The 27,938-nt window shown below is 33.6% G+C and overlaps 1 protein-coding gene and 1 long non-coding RNA gene across 2 annotated transcripts in view; one reads left to right on the top strand and one right to left on the bottom strand.

Annotated features, from left to right (window-relative positions):
• The window catches only part of LOC143240196 (junctophilin-1-like), a 49,830-nt gene that overhangs the window by 19,853 nt on the left and 2,039 nt on the right, over positions 1 to 27,938 (top strand). The window contains exons 2-4 of the mRNA XM_076482266.1: positions 10,751 to 11,025; positions 23,073 to 23,569; positions 26,960 to 27,078. Coding sequence (XP_076338381.1) covers positions 10,751 to 11,025; positions 23,073 to 23,569; positions 26,960 to 27,078 — 891 coding nt within the window. The remainder of the gene's footprint in view (positions 1 to 10,750; positions 11,026 to 23,072; positions 23,570 to 26,959; positions 27,079 to 27,938) is intronic.
• LOC143237561 (uncharacterized) lies at positions 283 to 2,167 on the bottom strand. The gene is made up of 2 exons (XR_013020136.1): positions 1,216 to 2,167; positions 283 to 415 (listed from the first exon to the last, which is right to left on the bottom strand). It is a non-coding gene; the product is annotated as an uncharacterized LOC143237561 (long non-coding RNA).

A 27,938-nucleotide genomic window follows, 5' to 3' on the forward strand; every position in this document is an offset into this window, starting at 1 on the left:
TCCTGTTTATCAGCAGCTTCCACACAGTACGCAACAGGAGTAGAATTAGACATGGACAGCAGAAACTGGTCAATTTTACTCTGGGACACGACTGAAACAAAATGAAAACTACTTGTGATCGATTTGTATATATTCATGTTTATTAAATGATTATCAGAAACTTAAACATAAAGTTACTTATATGAAAAGGAATACTTAAAAATCAAGCACATCATTGGTTACTGAAATAAACATTTTTTTATGGTTTTAACAGAAGTTTAACAATTAAAAACCCACCACATTTTCTTAGCTTTTGAAGGCTGATCTTCTGTCGAATGTATCCATAGCGACTTTTGACTTTTTCTTCTGTGGAGAAGACACACATTGGAACTGTGAAGGAATAGAGTCTAGGGAAAGGGGGTCATCACTCTTACCTCTAATACAAAAATAAACATATTGCATAATTTTGTGACAATTAGCTGTTTTCATAAATATAAGTTGACAAATACATAAGTACCAGTAATATATGTAAATAACTTGCAGCCTGATTTTTTTTTTTTTGTATTTAAATAAAAGTGAATCATTAACTGTTATTAATCAGTGATGTCGAGAAAACCCACTTGTAGAGAAATATATATGTAAAAACGGCTCGTTTGGGTTGAGAGAATATTTTACGTAGAGGAGTGAACAACGTTTCGACCTTCTTCGGTCATCGTCATGTACTACATTCCGACACTCAGTCACACAACCCCTTTCAAACATGTGGTCAGCTTCCGGTCAGTTACCTCTCTCTTTCTTTGTGAATCTGACGATGACCGAAGAAGGTCCAAACGTTGTTCACTCCTCTACGTAAAAAATTTTCTCAATCCAAACGAGCCGTTTTTACATATATAATTACTGTTATTGATTAAACAAGAGTAACCGAATTATTTATGTATCGTTCTATCAAATGAAAAGTACATTTTATACAATACACAGTCGTGATGCATGTTAAGCTACGAAATAATACAGGGATATAATTTTATAATCGTTTCTTTGTGACCTGTCATGAACTGTTTTGTTTATGACTGTTTATACAGCCCCCCCTTATAAAAAGTAAAAGAATATAATAATATATTTGTACAGCCTCAACACAACTATATAACGATTGTATTTTGTTTCTGGTTTCAGAGCCCTCCTATATTTATAATCTAAACTATATATTTATTATCTCCTGCAGATATAGTGGTTACTTACTCAGAATGAAATGGTCGCTGCACACACGACTCGCGCTGGTGGGCTGCCAACCTTCTCGCTTTACTGCAGCGATCCATCGAGATCTACGCTCAGGATCCGTCGGAAAACGGTGAAAGCTCTTTCGTGGATCTCGGTCTTGTCTGTTCTGACAACCAACAGATACTCATGTAGTCAACACGTTCAAAATAATTCAGAACTGTTATGAGAAACGAACTGCTGACCAGCTAACTGAGGCGCACTGATGCGGCGTCTAGCCTACGATCATGGCGGCATAAGTTTGTATTACGTGATTGCGTGACGTAACTGCAACCAATCGAAGGGTCAAAATATCGCCTAGCGGCTTTCTCAGCCATATTGAAGTATTAGGGTGTAAGTCTAGTTCTTATGATGTGAGATTCCAAGTAATAAGGGCCCGGCATGGCCAAGCGCGTAAGGCGTGCGACTCGTAATCCGAGGGTCGCGGGTTCGCGCCCGCGTCGCGCTAAACATGCTCCCCCCCCCCTAGCCGTGGGGGCGTATAACGTGACGGTCAATCTCACTTTTCGTTGGTAAAAGAGTAGCCCAAGAGTTGGCGGTGGGTGGTGATGACTAGCTGCCTTCCCTCTAGTCTTACACTGCTAAATTACGGACGGCTAGCACAGATAGCCCCCGAGTAGCTTTGTGCGAAATTCCAAACAAACAAACAATCCAAGTAATAAGGCCTTCAGTGAGCTTGAAATTTCACGTGTGAAATTTGATAAGGCTTAACAATCTACTTCAAGCAGTGAAAGAGTACAAAGTTTGTAACTAGAAGAGATAATTGTTTGTTACATGTCTTTATTTACTGTTGTATATTTTAGGAAAAATAAGTTTATGAACATATTTGTATACAGTAATCACGTATACACACACATATATATAGTGTATTATAACTAAAATGTAACTGTGAGTAACAAAATACTCGTCTACTAAAATGCAGCATAGACAAGTCAGTTTGTAAAGCCCACTCTTTTACTCTTGGATACGGTAATACGATTGCACGTGCGAAGCGTCATTGTAACTTCTGTAATGTTGGCCAGGTACTGCAGAAAGGCCAATCTAATCAAAACAATAAAGATATAATGTTGAGAGATTTCAGCTGTTTAAGGTAAATATTTGTGTTATAATTATAGAAATATTATTTATATTTAGTTCCCCAATTCTATGTTGGATACGAGGTCAGTTATACTTACTGAAAATAACAGACATGGTATAGTGTTGTCTTTCAAAAACATTTGATAACTATCTTGATGTTACAAACATTTTGCCTGTAAAATTTGAAAATTGTCTGATGGATAAAAATATCTCTTGTACACAGTTATAGGTTTGAGATCTCAAATGATGTCTTTACTTTCAACATTTTACTCACTAGTGGTACTGTACTAATATACCAATAAATGTACTTGTGGTATTTAACTGTTAATCCATCGAGCAACTGAAAATACACGATAAGAACTACCGATTTGAATACTTTACTCTTGCTGACACTTTACTAACTGAAAACTGATTTAAGTATCTGTCTTGTAGTCTTGTTTCTAGAAACTTCATAAAGTCTCTCGATCACTAGGACTATTTTTATCTCAATGTCATGCAGCCATCAGCTAAAATGGAGTCATATCATTGGAAATTTAACTCATAACAGTTATAACATCAAAAGCAATCACCTTAATTTGTATTCATTCAGGCGTCCCTTATCCGATGAACTCCGAACTGACATCCGATCTCTTTATCAATAACAGGAAGAAATTCCGCTAACTTAATATCACAGTTAATATGTACTTCTTACTCGTGTATTTCTTGCCAAGTTGCAATTGTCATGTGTTGTTGTCCCTAGTTTTGAAATACCCTACCATTCAGTCTCGATGTTATGGGATTTACTTTCACACTTCTAACACACCAACATCTTAAATTGCGGGTAATATTTAGTTGTATCACACAGATTCGAACCCTGATTCAAAATTCAGAGATCGGTAACAGTACCAACTTATCGTAAGAAACAATAATAGTGAAGAAAAACATTGTTGAACAATATATGTATTAACAATCCTACAGGTCAAACTGTATAGTAACATATCACTAATAATTATGTTACAATACTTATATATTAACAATCTTACAGGTCAAACTGTATAGTAACTTATCACTAATAATTATGTTACAATACTTATGTATTAACAATCTTACAGGTCAAACTGTATAGTAACATATCACTAATAATTATGTTACAATACTTATATATTAACAATCTTACAGGTCAAACTGTATAGTAACTTATCACTAATAATTATGTTACAATACTTATGTATTAACAATCTTACAGGTCAAACTGTATAGTAACTTATCACTAATAATTATGTTACAATACTTATGTATTAACAATCTTACAGGTCAAACTGTATAGTAACATATCACTAATAATTATGTTACAATACTTATATGTTAACAATCTTACAGGTCAAACTGTATAGTAACTTATCACTAATAATTATGTAACAATACTTATGTATTAATAATCTTACAGGTCAAACTTTACAGTAACTTATCACTAATAATTATGTAACAATACTTATGTATTAACAATCTTGCAGGTCAAACTGTATAGTAACTTATCACTAATAATTATGTTACAATACTTATGTATTAATAATCTTACAGGTCAAACTGTACAGTAACTTATCACTAATAATTATGTTACAATACTTATGTATTAACAATCTTACAGGTCAAACTGTATAGTAACTTATCACTAATAATTATGTTACAATACTTATGTATTAATAATCTTGCAGGTCAAACTGTATAGTAACTTATCATTAATAATTATGTTACAATACTTATGTATTAACAATCTTACAGGTCAAACTGTATAGTAACTTGTTACTAATAATTATGTTACAATACTTATGTATTAACAATCTTACAGGTCAAACTGTATAGTAACTTGTTACTAATAATTATGTTACAATACTTATGTATTAACAATCTTACAGGTCAAACTGTATAGTAACTTATCACTAATAATTATGTTACAATACTTATGTATTAACAATCTTACAGGTCAAACTGTATAGTAACTTGTTACTAATAATTATGTTACAATACTTATGTATTAACAATCTTACAGGTCAAACTGTATAGTAACTTTTCTCACTAATAATTAATTATATTTGTTAAATCTATTGTATTTTTATACACTAAATTCTTAATATATTGTCTTAGGGACTTTCAAAAATTAGAAGAATGTATTATAATATTAATGGTATTTCAACCACACTATATTTGTTATAATCATTACCGATGATGTGTTTCAGGCCGGCTGGGATAACACAAAACGCAACACTCTTTTCACCACTTGATAAAGTATGAAATGTTAGGGTGTATACGTCTTTTACAAGCAGACGAAGCAGGATTCTAATTGATTTTATCAGCAATATATTGTATTCTGTAATTACATTTGACACTTACCATATTTCAGGTTGAACAAAATTTTTATGTCATTTATGCCTCATGTACTTTCATGGTATTTATATTATTTTTTTCTAGACCTGTGGTAATACGTGACAATGGAATCAGGAATGTTATTATACAATTTACTAAATGCACCGGTAGGTGGCGATTTTACCTGAGAAGTGAAACTTGTAAATATTCACTATTTTAGAAGGTGAAAACCTTTAAAACAAATGTGTATAGTAATAAAATGTGCTTAATAGACCTGTTCAGACTTCAAATGAATAATATATTTTGTTCTTGTTTCAATGAGATAAGAACTATAAAGAAATATGAAAACAAAAGTTTGGAAGGACAAAAACAAATTTGGTTTGGAATTCAAATTAATATATCTTGAGAGACAGTGGTTTATTTTATTTCTCTTTCATTGGGTTCATTCTGGAATTGTTGTTAATGAAGTAAGTTTCATTGCAATGGAATTGTTGTTAATGAAGTAACTTTCATTACAATAACTGACAGTGTAACTAACTGCTAACTATATTCTCTGTCTGTCTCTTTTTTTAAAGGCATAAAACAACATTTTACTATTTTCATCTTTCATTACATATAACTCTTCATTACACCACGTTTATATGGTGACAAACAACACCGTATTACTGAAGCCATGAACTTAAAACTGTATTTTAATTATTAGCGTAAGATGTAATACCATGTAATACCATTGAGATAACAGGTAACAATGTAGCTCACAATAGTAGTTGAGATAACAGGTAACAATGTACCTCACAATAGTAGTTGAGATAACAGGTAACAATGTAGCTGACGATAGTAGTTGAGATAACAGGTAACAATGTACTTCACAATAGTAGTTGAGATAACAGGTAACAATGTAGCTGACGATAGTAGTTGAGATAACAGGTAACAATGTACTTCACAATAGTAGTTGAGAAAACAGGTAACAATTTACCTCACAATAGTAGTTGAGATAACAGGTAACAATGTAGCTGACAATAGTAGTTGAGATAACAGGTAACAATGTAGCTGACGATAGTAGTTGAGATAACAGGTAACAATTTACCTCACAATAGTAGTTGAGATAACAGGTAACAGTTTACCTCACAATAATAGTTGAGTTAAATTGTATTAATTTATCTATCAATAGTAGATGAGATAAATGGTAACAGTGTACCTAACAGTAATTGCAGAGTTAAATGGTAACAATCTACCTAACAGTAATTGCAGAGTTAAATCTATCAATTATTGTTAAATCAAGTGTTATTTAACAATAAGCTTACACATGATATAGCAAATGATTTTAAACAATGAATAGTATCAGAAAACAGTATAAGAAACTGAAATTGAAGAATTATAATTTAAGACATTAATAACATGTGTTTCTTGTTTTCTTTAAGCTACAATTATGACTTTAAGTATCAAATAAAACAAGAAACTGGTGGTTTCTTATTTATAATCACATTAATGTTTGTTACCTCTCAAAGAATATGATTTGTAAGAGTTCTGTCTTTCAATGATTTTTGTAACGAGTTATGTCATATTTTGTTGATATTATTTTAAACATATGTATATTGTGTTTCATTGACAATAATGTCAAAGTATGTTATAGACTTACTAAACAATATATTGTATTTCATAGACAATAATGTCAGAGTATGTTAGAGTTGCTTAACAATATATTGTATTTCATAGACAATAATGTCAGAGTATGTTATACAGTTACTTAATGATATATTGTGTTTCACAGACAATAATGTCGGAGTATGTTATAGACTTAACGATATATTGTGTTTCACAGACAATAATGTCAGAGTATGTTATAGAGTTACTTAACGATATATTGTGTTTCATAGACAATAATGTCAGAGTATGTTAGAGTTACTTAACGATATATTGTATTTCATAGACAATAATGTCAGAGTATGTTAGAGAGTTACTTAACAATATATTGTATTTCATAGACAATAATGTCAGAGTATGTTATAGATTTACTTAACAATATATTGTGTTTCATAGACAATAATGTCAGAGTATGTTATAGATTTACTTAACGATATATTGTGTTTCATAGACAATAATGTCAGAGTATGTTGTAGACTTACTTAACAATATATTGTATTTCATAGACAATAATGTCAGAGTATGTTATAGATTTACTTAACGATATATTGTGTTTCATAGACAATAATGTCGGAGTATGTTATAGACTTAACGATATATTGTGTTTCACAGACAATAATGTCAGAGTATGTTATAGAGTTACTTAACGATATATTGTGTTTCACAGACAATAATGTCAGAGTATGTTATAGAGTTACTTAACGATATATTGTGTTTCACAGACAATAATGTCAGAATATGTTATAGAGTTACTTAACGATATATTGTGTTTCATAGACAATAATGTCAGAGTATGTTATAGAGTTACTTAACGATATATTGTATTTCATAGACAATAATGTCAGAGTATGTTATAGAGTTACTTAACGATATATTGTATTTCATAGACAATAATGTCAGAGTATGTTATAGAGTTACTTTACGATATATTGTGTTTCATAGACAATAATGTCAGAGTATGTTATAGACTTACTTAACGATATATGGTGTTTCATAGACAATAATGTCAGAGTATGTTATAGAGTTACCTAACGATATATGCCTCTTAAAAAAACATGAATCAATATAAATTATGTAACATGGCTGTGTCTGTGTGCCTGTACATGTCTCATTAGTTTGGTGTCTATCTGTACACACTAGTAGTGTGTTATACGTATATAGGTGACTTATACATTACATTCCACACGTTTGGTTACCTGAATAGGTTTTCGAAGAGACTTGTGTTATATTACAAAATATAATGTAACCCTCATCATGTAGGTTGTTTACAATTTAATATGTGTATAAAGGTACTGGTATCCTCATTGTATATATAATGATACACTAACACCCATTTATGACACAAATAGTGTTGTTTATTATGAATGGAGTAATGTTGTTGGTAAATAATTGTTTCATGAACCAGGTTTAGGTAACAGTATTGCTCCTATATAGTTGTTTCATGAACAAGGTTAAGGTAACAGTATTGCTTCTATATAGTTGTTTCATGAACAAGGGTAAGATAACAGTATTGCTTCTATATAGTTGTTTCATGAACAAGGTTAAGGTAACAGTATTGCTCCTATATAGTTGTTTCATGAACAAGGTTAAGGTAACAGTATTGCTTCTATATAGTTGTTTCATGAACAAGGGTAAGATAACAGTATTGCTTCTATATAGTTGTTTCATGAACCAGGTTAAGGTAACAGTATTGCTCCTATATAGTTGTTTCATGAACAAGGTTAAGGTAACAGTATTGCTTCTATATAGTTGTTTCATGAACAAGGTTAAGGTAACAGTATTGCTTCTATATAGTTGTTTCATGAACAAGGGTAAGATAACAGTATTGCTTCTATATAGTTGTTTCATGAACCAGGTTAAGGTAGCAGTATTGCTCCTATATAGTTGTTTCATGATCCAGGTTAAGGTAGCAGTATTGTTCCTATATAGTTGTTTCATGAACCAGGATAAGGTAGCAGTATTGCTTCTATATAGTTGTTTCATGATCCAGGTTAAGGTATCAATATTGCTTCTATATAGTTGTTTCATGATCCAGGTTAAGGTAGCAGTATTGTTCCTATATAGTTGTTTCATGAACCAGGATAAGGTAGCAGTATTGCTTCTATATAGTTGTTTCATGATCCAGGTTAAGGTAGCAGTATTGTTCCTATATAGTTGTTTCATGAACCAGGATAAGGTAGCAGTATTGCTTCTATATAGTTGTTTCATGAACCAGGTTAAGGTAGCAGTATTGCTTCTATATGGTTGTGTCATGAACCACAAAAACTGTTCTATTGTTAATAATAAGGTCCATCTCACCAGTTTTTGTTGGTTTTATTGTCTTGTTCATTAATATTGTGTTAATATCATATAAATGTTTTATATTAGAAACAGAAGGAAGAAGTCTGTCTCAGAAAGAGAAGGTAGAGGTGTATCTTATAACATGAAGTAGAGGTCTATCTCAGAAAGAGAAGGTAGAGGTGTATCTTATAACATGAAGTAGAGGTGTATCTCAGAAAGAGAAGGTAGAGGTGTATCTTATAACATGAAGTAGAGGTGTATCTCAGAAAGAGAAGGTAGAGGTGTATCTTATAACATGAAGTAGAGGTGTATCTCAGAAAGAGAAGGTAGAGGTGTATCTTATAACATGAAGTAGAGGTGTATCTCAGAAAGAGAAGGTAGAGGTGTATCTTATAACATGAAGTAGAGGTCTATCTCAGAAAGAGAAGGTAGAGGTGTATCTTATAACATGAAGTAGAGGTGTATCTCAGAAAGAGAAGGTAGAGGTGTATCTTATAACATGAAGTAGAGGTGTATCTCAGAAAGAGAAGGTAGAGGTGTATCTTATAACATGAAGTAGAGGTGTATCTCAGAAAGAGAAGGTAGAGGTGTATCTTATAACATGAAGTAGAGGTGTATCTCAGAAAGAGAAGGTAGAGGTCTATCTCAATAACAGAAGGTAAAGGTGTATCTTAGAAACAGAAGTAGAGGTCTGTCTCAGAAAGAGAAGGTAGAGGTGTGTATCTTAGAAACAGAAAGTAGAGGTCTATCTCAGAAACAGAAGGTAGAGGTCTGTCTCAGAAACAGAAGGTAGAGGTCTATCTCAGAAAGAGAAGGTAGAGGTCTATCTCAGAAAGAGAAGGTAGAGGTGTGTATCTTAGAAACAGAAGGTAGAGGTGTATCTCAATAACAGAAGATAGAGGTCTATATCAGAAACAGAAGGTAGATGTTCACCTTAGATAATGCACTCACTCTCTATATAGAAGAACGCAGAAAAAATATGTATTAATGAAATACATAAACTCGTCTGAAGCCACCATAAGGTTGATATGAAGAACCGTTTATTGAGTTATAACCCGCTTTCTATTTTGACCTGTGACGTTTTCAACTTCAGCCGGCAAGACAATATTATAATGAATTTACTTGATCCATCTCTGGGATACTTAACCACCATTTATTCCCTACAATCTACAGACCTTTGTTTGTTTGACCTATTTCTGGGATATCTGACCAGTGTTTGTTCCTCACAATCCACAGACATTTGCTTATTTGACCCATTTCTGGGATATCTAACCACCATTTATTCCCTACAATCCACAGACCTTTGTTTATTTAACCCATCTCTGGGGCACCTAACCAGTATTTATTCCCCACAATTCACAGACCTTTGTTTATTTAACCCATCTCTGGGGCACCCAACCAGTATTTATTCCCCACAATTCACAGACCTTTGTTTATTTAACCCATCTCTGGGGCACCTAACCAGTATTTATTCCCCACAATTCACAGACCTTTGTTTATTTAACCCATCTCTGGGGCATCTAACCAGTATTTATTCCCCACAATACACAGATCTTTGTTTATTTAACTCATCTCTGGGGCACCTAACGAGTATTTATTCCCCACAATCTACAGACCTTTGTTTATTTGACCCATTTCTGGGATATCTAACCAGTGTTTGTTCCCCACAATCCACAGACATTTGTTGATTTGACCCATTTCTGGGATATCTAACCAGTGTTTGTTCTCCACAATCCACAGACCTTTTTTTATTTAACCCATTTCTGGGATATCTAACCAGTATTTATTCCCCATAATCCACAGACCTTTGTTTATTTGACCCATCTAGGGGGTACTTGACCAGTTCTTATACAATCCCGAAACATTTCATTATACTGACTGTCATCAAATTTTAGCAATGGAATTTTTTTTATTAATTCACTTCTATTTATCATTTTAGCCTAAAACCTAATTTTTGGTTCAAATCAAAAAGTAATTTGTAACCGTGACAAGCAGATGCCATAAACAAAAATTCATGATTTAGTACAAAACATGCAACTTTTGTTAGATGGTGACAAAGTATCACTTAATTTATGTCGATTAATGAACGTATCTGATTTTCTTTGTTTGTTTTCAGTATTTTATTACAAAAGTTGGTGTACTTTTAAAATTTTAGGCATTTACCAAGGTCAGTGGTTTAGGGGATTGAGACATGGCTACGGAGTGCGAACTAGCGCCCCCTTTGGGTTGGCCTCTCTTTTCCGTCCAAGGAATCTCCGCGCATCAATGACGTCACTCCAGAGTGAACAAGAAGACCCAGCAAGCGAAAGAGATCGGAAAATCGACGACTCTCGTGGTGGTTTCGTGCTTAAAGCGAAAAGTGACGAACCTCTACCGCGGCGACGCTCTTTGGTGGAAAGATCTTCGAACCTCAAGAAGTCCATTATTCAAGTAAGTTAAATTTTCTTTTAAGATCTGGCTTGCTTATAAATACATTTTGTTATTCGTTGAATATTTTCATTAAATAAAAAAACTTGCTTAACCCTAAATTCTTAACCCTTAATAAGTCCACATTGGTAATTAACGTAAAATATTTAGAATTCGGAATATTTTCAACTTGAAACAGCAGTTATGGATCACGGTTTTTATTCTGGGAATATGAAGTGTCAGTTACAACCAGTTATTCGTGCCATACAGACGTATAATGTGGAAAATGTTTGAAGACCCATGAAGCAGATGGTATAAACAAAAATCCATCTCTGATTGGGAAGCGACCAGTGGATGGTATTGTTAGTTTTTTGAAGGAACGAACACAAAGTAAACTTCAAGATGAATAACACACAAAGTGGTAATGAATAAACAAACTGACATCAGATAACGTCCAAGTTTGTAGGATTACAGATAAAGTAATTCGGTTTCTTATAAGGACACAATAAATACCATTCAAAGAATTATTCAAAACCAGGTTTCTGCAGAACCAGGCCAAATATTTTCTGAAACATATCTTCTATTTCTATATAAATATTGACTCTCACTGTCAGTGATAGTGGACCAAGAATGACTACAGAGTTACAACAAACAAAAGCGCAGATTGTTTCATAGTTACAACAAACAAAAGTACACATTGCTTTATAGTCACGACAAACAAAACACAGATTATTTTATAGTCATTACTCACAAGCACATAGATTAAGTTACATGTTCTATTTCAATCTTATCAGTGACTACTGAGACTTGCTGCACTGATGAACCAACTTCAACTATCTTTGTTAGTAATCAGCCAGAATCCTTCTTCAGACTTGTGTTAAGGTTTATTAATCAACACTACACTGATGAACCAACTACAACTGTCTTTGTTAGTAATCAACGAGAATCCTTCTTCAGACTTGTGTTAAGGTTTATTAATCAACACTGCACTGATGAACCAACTACAACTGTCTTTGTTAGTAATCAATTAGAATCCTTCTTCAGACTTGTGTTAAGGTTTATTAATCAACACCACTGTAAACCCGCTCTCTTCCCCTCCTTCAGTGGCACAGTACTAAGTCTGAAGGCATATAAGGCTAAAAACCAGGTTTCGATACCTGTGAAGGGCAGAGCACATATAACTTATTATCTATCTTTGCTTAGCTATAAACATGTAAACAGATAAACTTGAACCATAGTGTAAGAAGCACATTTGTGGTATTTGACTTTCATAAGAAATTAATATATAAGTTGCAGAGACAAAATTGTTGAGTCATCAATACAAAATCAAAGTAGGATTCTTTACGAAGTGAAGGCTTATTTCTTCACTCCAGAGATGCTACCGTTTCATTCTTTCCAAGTTTGACATAACTTTCTTGTATCTTCAACTTGTATATGAACTTCATCTGAAAGTTGAATACCACAAGTTTTATTTGGAAACTGAAGGTGTCGAGTCCTCATTAGACGGTTCTAGTGTCAGGTTAAATTAACTTGTAAACATTAGTAACATAGCGATTGCTACATCACAGCTTTGGACTGTACTGCAATCAAATGCAATACTTCTCCATTCAGTTGCACGACTTGTAAAGATTGATAGAGTTAGGGTAGTCAAGTTAATTCAGTTCTGTGATGGTAAGTTCAACATATATACGAATACTGTAAAATGTACTTACTCGAGGGAATTTGAACAGCAATTGTTGATTCAAAATAACAAAAATGTGTATTTACCACCAACCCAGAATGTCAAATTTATTCCTTCTTTTATTCAACAATTAGTTCTTATTCACTGTAGACCTTAGGACAAATTGTATGGATTTCGAATGCCCAAGTCACGAATGAAATCTGAATAAAACTGTTTTGTTATTGAAGATTAGAGCAGTGATGAAGAGAAGTTAATAAGTGATAGGAAACTCGGTGATGATACACATCATGTCTAATACAATAATCCAAAAGAAGAAACATAAAACGTCATGTCTAATACACTAATCCAAAAGAAGAAACATAAAACGTAATGTATAATATTCTAATCCAAAAGAAGAAACAGAAAACGTCATGTCTAATAGACTAAAGATATTACATTTGTCATTCACTGGATCTGAAAAAAGGTGTTCTACCCATGTAACTAATATAAACTCTAGAATTCGTCATAGGTTACAAAAAATTAAGGTTTTAATTTCTGTAAATCCTGTAATTAGTTCACGTTCTAGAAGAAGTAATTGTTTCCATCCATCTAATATTTAATAGAAAATCGAGTACTTTGAGTGAAATACAATAATGTTTTGGACAGCCAATTCCTGTTTGGCAGGTAATTAACCACTACCGTCCGGATGTTTCGGTGTTCAATAACTCTAGTCAGCACCCAGAAACTACAGTCCATCTATACAGTTTACCTGTTGTTGTTGTTTTACCAAAAACTAAACTATGGCTCTCTACACTCTCTGTCTCTACAGATATAATGATATGCATAACTAGTACTGTATAAACCAATCACTAATGTTTATACATAGAGACTCTCTGTCTCTACAGGTGTAATGATATGCATAACTAGTACTGTATAAACCAATCACTAATGTTTATACATACAGACTTTCTGTCTCTACAGGTGTAATGATATGCATAACTAGTACTGTATAAACCAATCACTAATGTTTATACATAGAGACTCTCTGTCTCTACAGGTGTAATGATATGCATAACTAGTACTGTATAAACCAATCACTAATGTTTATACATAGAGACTCTCTGTCTCTACAGGTGTAATGATATGCATAACTAGTACTGTATAAACCAATCACTAATGTTTATACATAGAGACTCTCTGTCTCTACAGGTGTAATGATATGCATAACTAGTACTGTATAAACCAATCACTAATGTTTATACATACAGACTCTGTCTCTACAGGTGTAATGATATGCATAACTAGTACTGTATAAACCAATCACTAATGTTTATACATAGAGACTCTCTGTCTCTACAGGTGTAATGATATGCATAACTAGTACTGTATAAACCAATCACTAATGTTTATACATACAGACTCTGTCTCTACAGGTGTAATGATATGCATAACTAGTACTGTATAAACCAATCACTAATGTTTATACATAGAGACTCTCTGTCTCTACAGGTGTAATGATATGCATAACTAGTACTGTATAAACCAATCACTAATGTTTATACATAGAGACTCTCTATCTCTACAGGTGTAATGATATGCATAACTAGTACTGTATAAATCAATCACTAATGTTTATACATACAGACTCTGTCTCTACAGGTGTAATGATATGCATAACTAGTACTGTATAAACCAATCACTAATGTTTATACATAGAGACTCTCTGTCTCTACAGGTGTAATGATATGCATAACTAGTACTGTATAAACCAATCACTAATGTTTATACATAGAGACTCTCTGTCTCTACAGATATAATGATATGCATAACTAGTACTGTATAAACCAATCACTAATGTTTATACATAGAGACTCTCTGTCTCTACAGATATAATGATATGCATAACTAGTACTGTATAAACCAATCACTAATGTTTATACATAGAGACTCTCTGTCTCTACAGGTGTAATGATATGCATAACTAGTACTGTATAAACCAATCACTAATGTTTATACATAGAGACTCTCTGTCTCTACAGATATAATGATATGCATAACTAGTACTGTATAAATCAATCACTAATGTTGATACATAGAGACTCTCTGTCTCTACAGATATAATGATATGCATAACTAGTACTGTATAAACCAATCACTAATGTTTATACATAGAGACTCTCTGTCTCTACAGATATAATGATATGCATAACTAGTACTGTATAAATCAATCACTAATGTTGATACATAGAGACTCTCTGTCTCTACAGATATAATGATATGCATAACTAGTACTGTATAAACCAATCACTAATGTTTATACATAGAGACTCTCTGTCTCTACAGGTGTAATGATATGCATAACTAGTACTGTATAAATCAATCACTAATGTTTATACATACAGACTCTATCTCTACAGGTGTAATGATATGCATAACTAGTACTGTATAAACCAATCACTAATGTTTATACATACAGACTCTCTGTCTCTACAGGTGTAATGATATGCATAACTAGTACTGTATAAACCAATCACTAATGTTTATACATAGAGACTCTCTGTCTCTACAGGTGTAATGATATGCATAACTAGTACTGTATAAACCAATCACTAATGTTTATACATAGAGACTCTCTGTCTCTACAGATATAATGATATGCATAACTAGTACTGTATAAATCAATCACTAATGTTTATACATAGAGACTCTCTGTCTCTACAGGTGTAATGATATGCATAACTAGTACTGTATAAATCAATCACTAATGTTTATACATAGAGACTCTCTGTCTCTACAGGTGTAATGATATGCATAACTAGTACTGTATAAACCAATCACTAATGTTTATACATAGAGACTCTCTGTCTCTACAGGTGTAATGATATGCATAACTAGTACTGTATAAACCAATCACTAATGTTTATACATAGAGACTCTCTGTCTCTACAGGTGTAATGATATGCATAACTAGTACTGTATAAACCAATCACTAATGTTTATACATAGAGACTCTCTGTCTCTACAGGTGTAATGATATGCATAACTAGTACTGTATAAACCAATCACTAATGTTTATACATAGAGACTCTCTGTCTCTACAGGTGTAATGATATGCATAACTAGTACTGTATAAACCAATCACTAATGTTTATACATAGAGACTCTCTGTCTCTACAGGTGTAATGATATGCATAACTAGTACTGTATAAACCAATCACTAATGTTTATACATAGAGACTCTCTGTCTCTACAGGTGTAATGATATGCATAACTAGTACTGTATAAACCAATCACTAATGTTTATACATACAGACTCTCTGTCTCTACAGGTGTAATGATATGCATAACTAGTACTGTATAAACCAATCACTAATGTTTATACATAGAGACTCTCTGTCTCTACAGGTGTAATGATATGCATAACTAGTACTGTATAAACCAATCACTAATGTTTATACATAGAGACTCTCTGTCTCTACAGGTGTAATGATATGCATAACTAGTACTGTATAAACCAATCACTAATGTTTATACATAGAGACTCTCTGTCTCTACAGGTGTAATGATATGCATAACTAGTACTGTATAAACCAATCACTAATGTTTATACATAGAGACTCTCTGTCTCTACAGGTGTAATGATATGCATAACTAGTACTGTATAAACCAATCACTAATGTTTATACATACAGACTCTCTGTCTCTACAGGTGTAATGATATGCATAACTAGTACTGTATAAACCAATCACTAATGTTTATACATAGAGACTCTCTGTCTCTACAGGTGTAATGATATGCATAACTAGTACTGTATAAACCAATCACTAATGTTTATACATAGACTCTCTGTCTCTACAGGTGTAATGATATGCATAACTAGTACTGTATAAACCAATCACTAATGTTTATACATAGAGACTCTCTGTCTCTACAGGTGTAATGATATGCATAACTAGTACTGTATAAACCAATCACTAATGTTTATACATAGAGACTCTCTGTCTCTACAGGTGTAATGATATGCATAACTAGTACTGTATAAACCAATCACTAATGTTTATACATACAGACTCTCTGTCTCTACAGGTGTAATGATATGCATAACTAGTACTGTATAAACCAATCACTAATGTTTATACATAGAGACTCTCTGTCTCTACAGGTGTAATGATATGCATAACTAGTACTGTATAAACCAATCACTAATGTTTATACATAGAGACTCTCTGTCTCTACAGGTGTAATGATATGCATAACTAGTACTGTATAAACCAATCACTAATGTTTATACATCTCTGTCTCTACAGGTGTAATGATATGCATAACTAGTACTGTATAAACCAATCACTAATGTTTATACATAGAGACTCTCTGTCTCTACAGGTGTAATGATATGCATAACTAGTACTGTATAAACCAATCACTAATGTTTATACATAGAGACTCTCTGTCTCTACAGGTGTAATGATATGCATAACTAGTACTGTATAAACCAATCACTAATGTTTATACATAGAGACTCTCTGTCTCTACAGGTGTAATGATATGCATAACTAGTACTGTATAAACCAATCACTAATGTTTATACATAGAGACTCTCTGTCTCTACAGATATAATGATATGCATAACTAGTACTGTATAAACCAATCACTAATGTTTATACATAGAGACTCTCTGTCTCTACAGATATAATGATATGCATAACTAGTACTGTATAAACCAATCACTAATGTTTATACATAGAGACTCTCTGTCTCTACAGGTATAATGATATGCATAACTAGTACTGTATAAACCAATCACTAATGTTTATACATAGAGACTCTCTGTCTCTACAGATATAATGATATGCATAACTAGTACTGTATAAACCAATCACTAATGTTTATACATAGAGACTCTCTGTCTCTACAGGTGTAATGATATGCATAACTAGTACTGTATAAACCAATCACTAATGTTTATACATAGAGACTCTCTGTCTCTACAGGTGTAATGATATGCATAACTAGTACTGTATAAACCAATCACTAATGTTTATACATAGAGACTCTCTGTCTCTACAGGTGTAATGATATGCATAACTAGTACTGTATAAACCAATCACTAATGTTTATACATAGAGACTCTCTGTCTCTACAGGTGTAATGATATGCATAACTAGTACTGTATAAACCAATCACTAATGTTTATACATAGAGACTCTCTGTCTCTACAGGTGTAATGATATGCATAACTAGTACTGTATAAACCAATCACTAATGTTTATACATAGAGACTCTCTGTCTCTACAGGTGTAATGATATGCATAACTAGTACTGTATAAACCAATCACTAATGTTTATACATAGAGACTCTCTGTCTCTACAGGTGTAATGATATGCATAACTAGTACTGTATAAACCAATCACTAATGTTTATACATAGAGACTCTCTGTCTCTACAGGTGTAATGATATGCATAACTAGTACTGTATAAACCAATCACTAATGTTTATACATAGAGACTCTCTGTCTCTACAGGTGTAATGATATGCATAACTAGTACTGTATAAACCAATCACTAATGTTTATACATAGAGACTCTCTGTCTCTACAGGTGTAATGATATGCATAACTAGTACTGTATAAACCAATCACTAATGTTTATACATAGAGACTCTCTGTCTCTACAGGTGTAATGATATGCATAACTAGTACTGTATAAACCAATCACTAATGTTTATACATAGAGACTCTCTGTCTCTACAGGTGTAATGATATGCATAACTAGTACTGTATAAACCAATCACTAATGTTTATACATAGAGACTCTCTGTCTCTACAGATATAATGATATGCATAACTAGTACTGTATAAACCAATCACTAATGTTTATACATAGAGACTCTCTGTCTCTACAGGTGTAATGATATGCATAACTAGTACTGTATAAACCAATCACTAATGTTTATACATAGAGACTCTCTGTCTCTACAGATATAATGATATGCATAACTAGTACTGTATAAACCAATCACTAATGTTTATACATAGAGACTCTCTGTCTCTACAGATATAATGATATGCATAACTAGTACTGTATAAACCAATCACTAATGTTTATACATAGAGACTCTCTGTCTCTACAGATATAATGATATGCATAACTAGTACTGTATAAACCAATCACTAATGTTTATACATAGAGACTCTCTGTCTCTACAGATATAATGATATGCATAACTAGTACTGTATAAATCAATCACTAATGTTGATACATAGAGACTCTCTGTCTCTACAGATATAATGATATGCATAACTAGTACTGTATAAACCAATCACTAATGTTTATACATAGAGACTCTCTGTCTCTACAGGTGTAATGATATGCATAACTAGTACTGTATAAATCAATCACTAATGTTTATACATACAGACTCTATCTCTACAGGTGTAATGATATGCATAACTAGTACTGTATAAACCAATCACTAATGTTTATACATACAGACTCTCTGTCTCTACAGGTGTAATGATATGCATAACTAGTACTGTATAAACCAATCACTAATGTTTATACATAGAGACTCTCTGTCTCTACAGGTGTAATGATATGCATAACTAGTACTGTATAAACCAATCACTAATGTTTATACATAGAGACTCTCTGTCTCTACAGATATAATGATATGCATAACTAGTACTGTATAAATCAATCACTAATGTTTATACATAGAGACTCTCTGTCTCTACAGGTGTAATGATATGCATAACTAGTACTGTATAAATCAATCACTAATGTTTATACATAGAGACTCTCTGTCTCTACAGGTGTAATGATATGCATAACTAGTACTGTATAAACCAATCACTAATGTTTATACATAGAGACTCTCTGTCTCTACAGGTGTAATGATATGCATAACTAGTACTGTATAAACCAATCACTAATGTTTATACATAGAGACTCTCTGTCTCTACAGGTGTAATGATATGCATAACTAGTACTGTATAAACCAATCACTAATGTTTATACATAGAGACTCTCTGTCTCTACAGGTGTAATGATATGCATAACTAGTACTGTATAAACCAATCACTAATGTTTATACATAGAGACTCTCTGTCTCTACAGGTGTAATGATATGCATAACTAGTACTGTATAAACCAGTCACTAATGTTTATACATAGAGACTCTCTGTCTCTACAGGTGTAATGATATGCATAACTAGTACTGTATAAACCAATCACTAATGTTTATACATAGAGACTCTCTGTCTCTACAGGTGTAATGATATGCATAACTAGTACTGTATAAACCAATCACTAATGTTTATACATACAGACTCTCTGTCTCTACAGGTGTAATGATATGCATAACTAGTACTGTATAAATCAATCACTAATGTTTATACATAGAGACTCTCTGTCTCTACAGGTGTAATGATATGCATAACTAGTACTGTATAAACCAATCACTAATGTTTATACATAGAGACTCTCTGTCTCTACAGGTGTAATGATATGCATAACTAGTACTGTATAAACCAATCACTAATGTTTATACATAGAGACTCTCTGTCTCTACAGGTGTAATGATATGCATAACTAGTACTGTATAAACCAATCACTAATGTTTATACATAGAGACTCTCTGTCTCTACAGGTGTAATGATATGCATAACTAGTACTGTATAAACCAATCACTAATGTTTATACATACAGACTCTGTCTCTACAGGTGTAATGATATGCATAACTAGTACTGTATAAACCAATCACTAATGTTTATACATAGAGACTCTCTGTCTCTACAGGTGTAATGATATGCATAACTAGTACTGTATAAACCAATCACTAATGTTTATACATACAGACTCTGTCTCTACAGGTGTAATGATATGCATAACTAGTACTGTATAAAACCAATCACTAATGTTTATACATAGAGACTCTCTGTCTCTACAGGTGTAATGATATGCATAACTAGTACTGTATAAACCAATCACTAATGTTTATACATAGAGACTCTCTATCTCTACAGGTGTAATGATATGCATAACTAGTACTGTATAAATCAATCACTAATGTTTATACATACAGACTCTGTCTCTACAGGTGTAATGATATGCATAACTAGTACTGTATAAACCAATCACTAATGTTTATACATAGAGACTCTCTGTCTCTACAGGTGTAATGATATGCATAACTAGTACTGTATAAACCAATCACTAATGTTTATACATAGAGACTCTCTGTCTCTACAGATATAATGATATGCATAACTAGTACTGTATAAACCAATCACTAATGTTTATACATAGAGACTCTCTGTCTCTACAGATATAATGATATGCATAACTAGTACTGTATAAACCAATCACTAATGTTTATACATAGAGACTCTCTGTCTCTACAGGTGTAATGATATGCATAACTAGTACTGTATAAACCAATCACTAATGTTTATACATAGAGACTCTCTGTCTCTACAGATATAATGATATGCATAACTAGTACTGTATAAATCAATCACTAATGTTGATACATAGAGACTCTCTGTCTCTACAGATATAATGATATGCATAACTAGTACTGTATAAACCAATCACTAATGTTTATACATAGAGACTCTCTGTCTCTACAGATATAATGATATGCATAACTAGTACTGTATAAATCAATCACTAATGTTGATACATAGAGACTCTCTGTCTCTACAGATATAATGATATGCATAACTAGTACTGTATAAACCAATCACTAATGTTTATACATAGAGACTCTCTGTCTCTACAGGTGTAATGATATGCATAACTAGTACTGTATAAATCAATCACTAATGTTTATACATACAGACTCTATCTCTACAGGTGTAATGATATGCATAACTAGTACTGTATAAACCAATCACTAATGTTTATACATACAGACTCTCTGTCTCTACAGGTGTAATGATATGCATAACTAGTACTGTATAAACCAATCACTAATGTTTATACATAGAGACTCTCTGTCTCTTCAGGTGTAATGATATGCATAACTAGTACTGTATAAACCAATCACTAATGTTTATACATAGAGACTCTCTGTCTCTACAGATATAATGATATGCATAACTAGTACTGTATAAATCAATCACTAATGTTTATACATAGAGACTCTCTGTCTCTACAGGTGTAATGATATGCATAACTAGTACTGTATAAATCAATCACTAATGTTTATACATAGAGACTCTCTGTCTCTACAGGTGTAATGATATGCATAACTAGTACTGTATAAACCAATCACTAATGTTTATACATAGAGACTCTCTGTCTCTACAGGTGTAATGATATGCATAACTAGTACTGTATAAACCAATCACTAATGTTTATACATAGAGACTCTCTGTCTCTACAGGTGTAATGATATGCATAACTAGTACTGTATAAACCAATCACTAATGTTTATACATAGAGACTCTCTGTCTCTACAGGTGTAATGATATGCATAACTAGTACTGTATAAACCAATCACTAATGTTTATACATAGAGACTCTCTGTCTCTACAGGTGTAATGATATGCATAACTAGTACTGTATAAACCAGTCACTAATGTTTATACATAGAGACTCTCTGTCTCTACAGGTGTAATGATATGCATAACTAGTACTGTATAAACCAATCACTAATGTTTATACATAGAGACTCTCTGTCTCTACAGGTGTAATGATATGCATAACTAGTACTGTATAAACCAATCACTAATGTTTATACATACAGACTCTCTGTCTCTACAGGTGTAATGATATGCATAACTAGTACTGTATAAATCAATCACTAATGTTTATACATAGAGACTCTCTGTCTCTACAGGTGTAATGATATGCATAACTAGTACTGTATAAACCAATCACTAATGTTTATACATAGAGACTCTCTGTCTCTACAGGTGTAATGATATGCATAACTAGTACTGTATAAACCAATCACTAATGTTTATACATAGAGACTCTCTGTCTCTACAGGTGTAATGATATGCATAACTAGTACTCTATAAATCAATCACTAATGTTTATACATAGAGACTCTCTGTCTCTACAGGTGTAATGATATGCATAACTAGTACTGTATAAACCAATCACTAATGTTTATACATAGAGACTCTCTGTCTCTACAGGTGTAATGATATGCATAACTAGTACTGTATAAACCAATCACTAATGTTTATACATAGAGACTCTCTGTCTCTACAGGTGTAATGATATGCATAACTAGTACTGTATAAACCAGTCACTAATGTTTATACATAGAGACTCTCTGTCTCTACAGGTGTAATGATATGCATAACTAGTACTGTATAAACCAATCACTAATGTTTATACATACAGACTTTCTGTCTCTACAGGTGTAATTATTGTGATATTTTTTTTTATTTAGACTTTGAGACTTAAGAAACAGCGTAGCACTGGAGACATTGACCGGCGGGGAGCAAGTGGTTCTGTCCGAAGCACGGGGTCAACAACCAGTTCGGCCAGTTCTGGGTCTACACACTCAGCCAAAACCCGAACCTCGGGTCACACCGATTCCAACGTCAGTTTTGTCAGTCAAGACGACATAATAGACGCCAGTGTGGTGGAGACTTACATGGGGGAATGGAAAAATGACAAACGGTGTGGGTTTGGAATCTCGGAAAGATCAGACGGGCTGAAATATGAGGGGGAATGGTATAACAACATGAAGTATGGGTATGGAATAACCTCTTTTAAAGACGGCTCTAAAGAGGAAGGGAAGTACAAAAACAATTTCCTGATGAACAAGAAACACCTGGTCCTGTTCCGATCAGCCAAGTTCCGTGAGAGAATAGATGGCGCTGTAAACGCAGCTGCTAGAGCCTCACAAGTTGCACTGCAGAAAGCTGACATTGCTATATCTAGGTAATATTAGTTACATTACGATAAGTTGTGGAGTTGTTAGTGGTCGTGTATTACATTTCTCGTTGTGTACATTAAATAGCAGAATATGTTGTATTACCACGGTTTCATCATGTGTTTGTGATTCAGAAAAGTCTTTACGTTCCTGGTTTATAGGTTCATCAAAGCTTTTTCACGGTTTCATCTCGTCTTTGTGGTTCAGTACAGTTTTAGTGCCTGATTTATAGGTTCAACAAAGCTTTGTCACGGTTTCATCTCGTCTTTGTGGTTCAGTACAATTTTAGTGCCTCGTTTACAGGTTCAACAAAGGTTTGCCACGGTTTCACCTCCTCGTTGTGGTTCAGTACAGCTTTTAGTGCCTGGTTTATAGGTTCAACGAAGTTTTGTCACGGTTTCACCTCCTCTTTGTGGTTCAGTACAGTTTTAGTGCTATGTTTACAGGTTCAACAAAGTTTTGTCACGGTTTCATCTCGTCTTTGTGGTTCAGTACAGTTTTAGTGCCTCGTTTACAGGTTCAACAAAGCTTTGTCACGGTTTCATCTCGTCTTTGTGGTTCAGTACAGTTTTAGTGCCTCGTTTACAGGTTCAACAAAGCTTTGTCACGGTTTCATCTCGTCTTTGTGGTTCAGTACAGTTTTTAGTGCCTGGTTTATAGGTTCAACAAATTTTGTCACGGTTTCATCTCGTTTTTGTGGTTCAGTACAGTTTTTAGTGCCTGGTTTATAGGTTCAACAAAGCTTTGTCACGGTTTCGTCTCGTCTTTGTGGTTCAGTACAGTTTTTAGTGCCTGGTTTATAGGTTCAACAAAGCTTTGTCACGGTTTCATCTCGTCTTTGTGGTTCAGTACAATTTTAGTGCCTCGTTTACAGGTTCAACAAAGGTTTGCCACGGTTTCATCTCCTTGTTGTGGTTCAGTACAGCGTTTAGTGCCTGGTTTATAGGTTCAACGAAGTTTTGTCACGGTTTTACCTCCTCTTTGTGGTTCAGTACAGTTTTAGTGCTACGTTTACAGGTTCAACAAAGTTTTGTCACGGTTTCATCTCGTCTTTGTGGTTCAGTACAGTTTTAGTGCCTCGTTTACAGGTTCAACAAAGCTTTGTCACGGTTTCATCTCGTCTTTGTGGTTCAGTACAGTTTTAGTGCCTTGTTTACAGGTTCAAGAAAGCTTTGTCACGGTTTCATCTCGTCTTTGTGGTTCAGTACAGTTTTAGTGCCTCGTTTACAGGTTCAACAAAGCTTTGTCACGGTTTCATCTCGTCTTTGTGGTTCAGTACAGTTTTAGTGCCTCGTTTACAGGTTCAACAAAGCTTTGTCACGGTTTCATCTCGTCTTTGTGGTTCAGTACAGTTTTTAGTGCCTGGTTTACAGGTTCAACAAAGTTTTGTCACGGTTTCATCTCGTCTTTGTGGTTCAGTACAGTTTTTAGTGCCTGGTTTATAGGTTCAACAAAGGTTTGTCACGGTTTCGTCTCGTCTCTATGGTTCAGTACAGTTTTTCAGCGCCTGGTTTTCTTTGTTTTTATTTGATTTCTACTAATATTCCTGTTCTTTACATTATTATTTCCTATTAGATGTGAATTTACCATATAATATATCATTTGAAGGTCATAGTTAACTGAACTTATTGTTGTATAGGTTTACGTTTAATTTTATTAAATATTTATTGTGAAATACGGATAATTTTGTAGCGTTGTAAGTTCATAAAGTCACACTGGCCCAGACGGGATCAAATTGTTTGAATTTTTCGTCATACTGGGTTTTTGCACACGCCACACCCTCACTCTGCTGGTGTGTTTAATGTTTTTCATACTGGATTTTTGCACACGCCACACCCTCACTCTGCTGGTGTGTTTAGTGTTTTTCATACTGGATTTTTGCACACGTCACACCCTCACTCCGCTGGTGTGTTTAGTGTTTTTCATACTGGGTGTTTACACACACCACACCCTCAGTCCGCTGGTGTGTTTAGTGTTTTTCATACTGGTTTTTGCACACCTCACACCCTCACTCCGCTGGTGTGTTTAGTGTTTTTCATACTGGATTTTTGCACACGTCACACCCTCACTCCCCTGGTGTGTTTAGTGTTTTTCATACTGGGTTTTTGCACACGTCACACCCTCACTCCGCTGGTGTGTTTAGTGTTTTTCATACTGGGTTTTTACACACACCACACCCTCAGTCCGCTGGTGTGTTTAGTGTTTTTCATACTGGTTTTTGCACACTTCACACCCTCACTGCTCTGGTGTGTTTATTGTTTTCATAATAATCCCATTTCACGAGAACTGTCGATGTCGAATATTTTGCGTAAGTATTTACATGGCCAAGTAAGGATTATAGTTCATGCTTATACCGCTAGGAAGTTAATTTTACTTATTTCGAAGTGATGTTGACATTCGTCATGTAATATAACATGATTTACAGGGCGAGAAACATTTATTCTGTAAAAGTAAAAAGATATATAGCACCGATATAACAAACGAATTATAACGAATGTCTTAAACAGTTAGAACATTGTTACCGATACAATAAGCAAGCGATAATAAACAGAACATACGTGACATCTATTTTTAAAAGGTAAATTTTATCTCATAAAAATATCTTGTATTTACCTTGGTTTGTAAGGATAGAGAAAAATATAATAATAACCTAATAACAGTTTACACTGCTATCCACTGAGAACAATCTGAAGTGAAATATACCTTCGGGTCTGTACTTCATTTACTATCAAAAGTATACAATTTAAAGACCAAATTGTTTTTTTATTTAAATGAGAACGTTATGTCCAGGATAAGTTAAGCGTTCTACGAATGTTGTGTACAGAATAAGGTTATGTTAAATGTTCTATGAACGTTATGATCAGAAAAAAATTAGGTTAAGTGTTCTTTGAACGTTATGTACAGGATAAGTTAGATTAAGTGTTCTCTGAACGTTATGTCCAGGATAAGTTAGGTTAAGTGTTCTCTGAACATTATGTACAGGATAAGCTAGGTTAAGTGTTCTCTGAAGGTTATATCCAGGATAAGTTCGGCTAAGTGTTCTCTGAACATAATGTCCAGGATAAGTTAGGCTAAGTGTTCTCTGAACGTTATGTCCAGGATAAGTTAGGCTAAGTGTTCTCTGAAGGTTATGTCCAGGATAAGTTAGGTTAAGTGTTCTCTGAAGGTTATGTCCAGGATAAGTTAGGTTAAGTGTTCTCTGAAGGTTATGTCCAGGATACGTTAGGCTAAGTGTTCTCTGAAGGTTATGTACAGGATAAGTTAGGTTAAGTGTTCTCTAAAGGTTATGTCCAGGACACGTTAGGCTAAGTGTTCTCTGAAGGTTATGTCCAGGATAAGTTAGGTTAAGTGTTCTCTGAACATTATGTACAGGATAAGTTATGTTGTTGTTGTTCCAGGACAGCAACAGCTCGAGGGAAATCAGAACTCGCTGGTGTTTCAGCAGTTCATGCGAAGGAAGATTCAGACTTTTCTAGAATAATAGCCAAACAATATTCTCCAGAGTTCCACCAGCCAGGTAAAGAAATCTTTCTGACGATTTGTTTACATGTACTTTTTTATTAACATTTTTATCTTACTACTTACTGAAATCGTATGTTTCGGCTCTTCATTTGCTGACATACTCATTGAAGTCCCACGTGATAAAGACCAGTCCTCAGTAATGAATCTTCTTGTTAGAAAAGCTGGACTGCTCAACTTTGACCTCGACTAACTGTTGGTTTGACGAGAAGGAATTACGTGTTTATAACCAATGTGTAAGGTTGAATCAAACAATTAGAGATATTTATCATCATGTTAGTATATAGTGGTACTTATTTAATTTATCTACAACACCATACTGTTATTAACAGGTACTGTGATTACCTACATGAACATACTTACATACGTAGATACAACTGTTACTTCTATACATAAACATGAATACATAAGTGCAACTGTTACTTACACACATTAATATGCTGGCATACATAGATACAACTGTTACATACACACATGGATACTATTAATACTAGAATGATACTATATGCTAACGTACAAATAGTTTAGTAATGTACCTAAATCACCTTGTTGTTATTATCAGATAATCAGTATTGGGTGTGTTTTCTGAAGTTAACAAGTACCACCTAGTTGCTTTCGTGTTCGACTTTTGGTTCGAGGTTCACACCACGTTACTGCCGAAACACTAATGAATCCCATTACTTGATTAGAGTAGCTGACAAGTTGGCGGTATGTACTGCTGCCTAGCTTACTTTCCTCTCAGCTAGCAGTGAACATGTGGAGCGGTTAGCTCAGAGAGTTCTCTACACGAAATCCAACAACATTAACACATTTCCAAGTGTAATACCATGCGTATCCACGCCACTTAATGTTTTCTGT

Source organism: Tachypleus tridentatus, chromosome 13 (genome assembly GCF_004210375.1).
Source record: "Tachypleus tridentatus isolate NWPU-2018 chromosome 13, ASM421037v1, whole genome shotgun sequence".
In the NCBI taxonomy this organism is placed as follows: domain Eukaryota; kingdom Metazoa; phylum Arthropoda; class Merostomata; order Xiphosura; family Limulidae; genus Tachypleus; species Tachypleus tridentatus.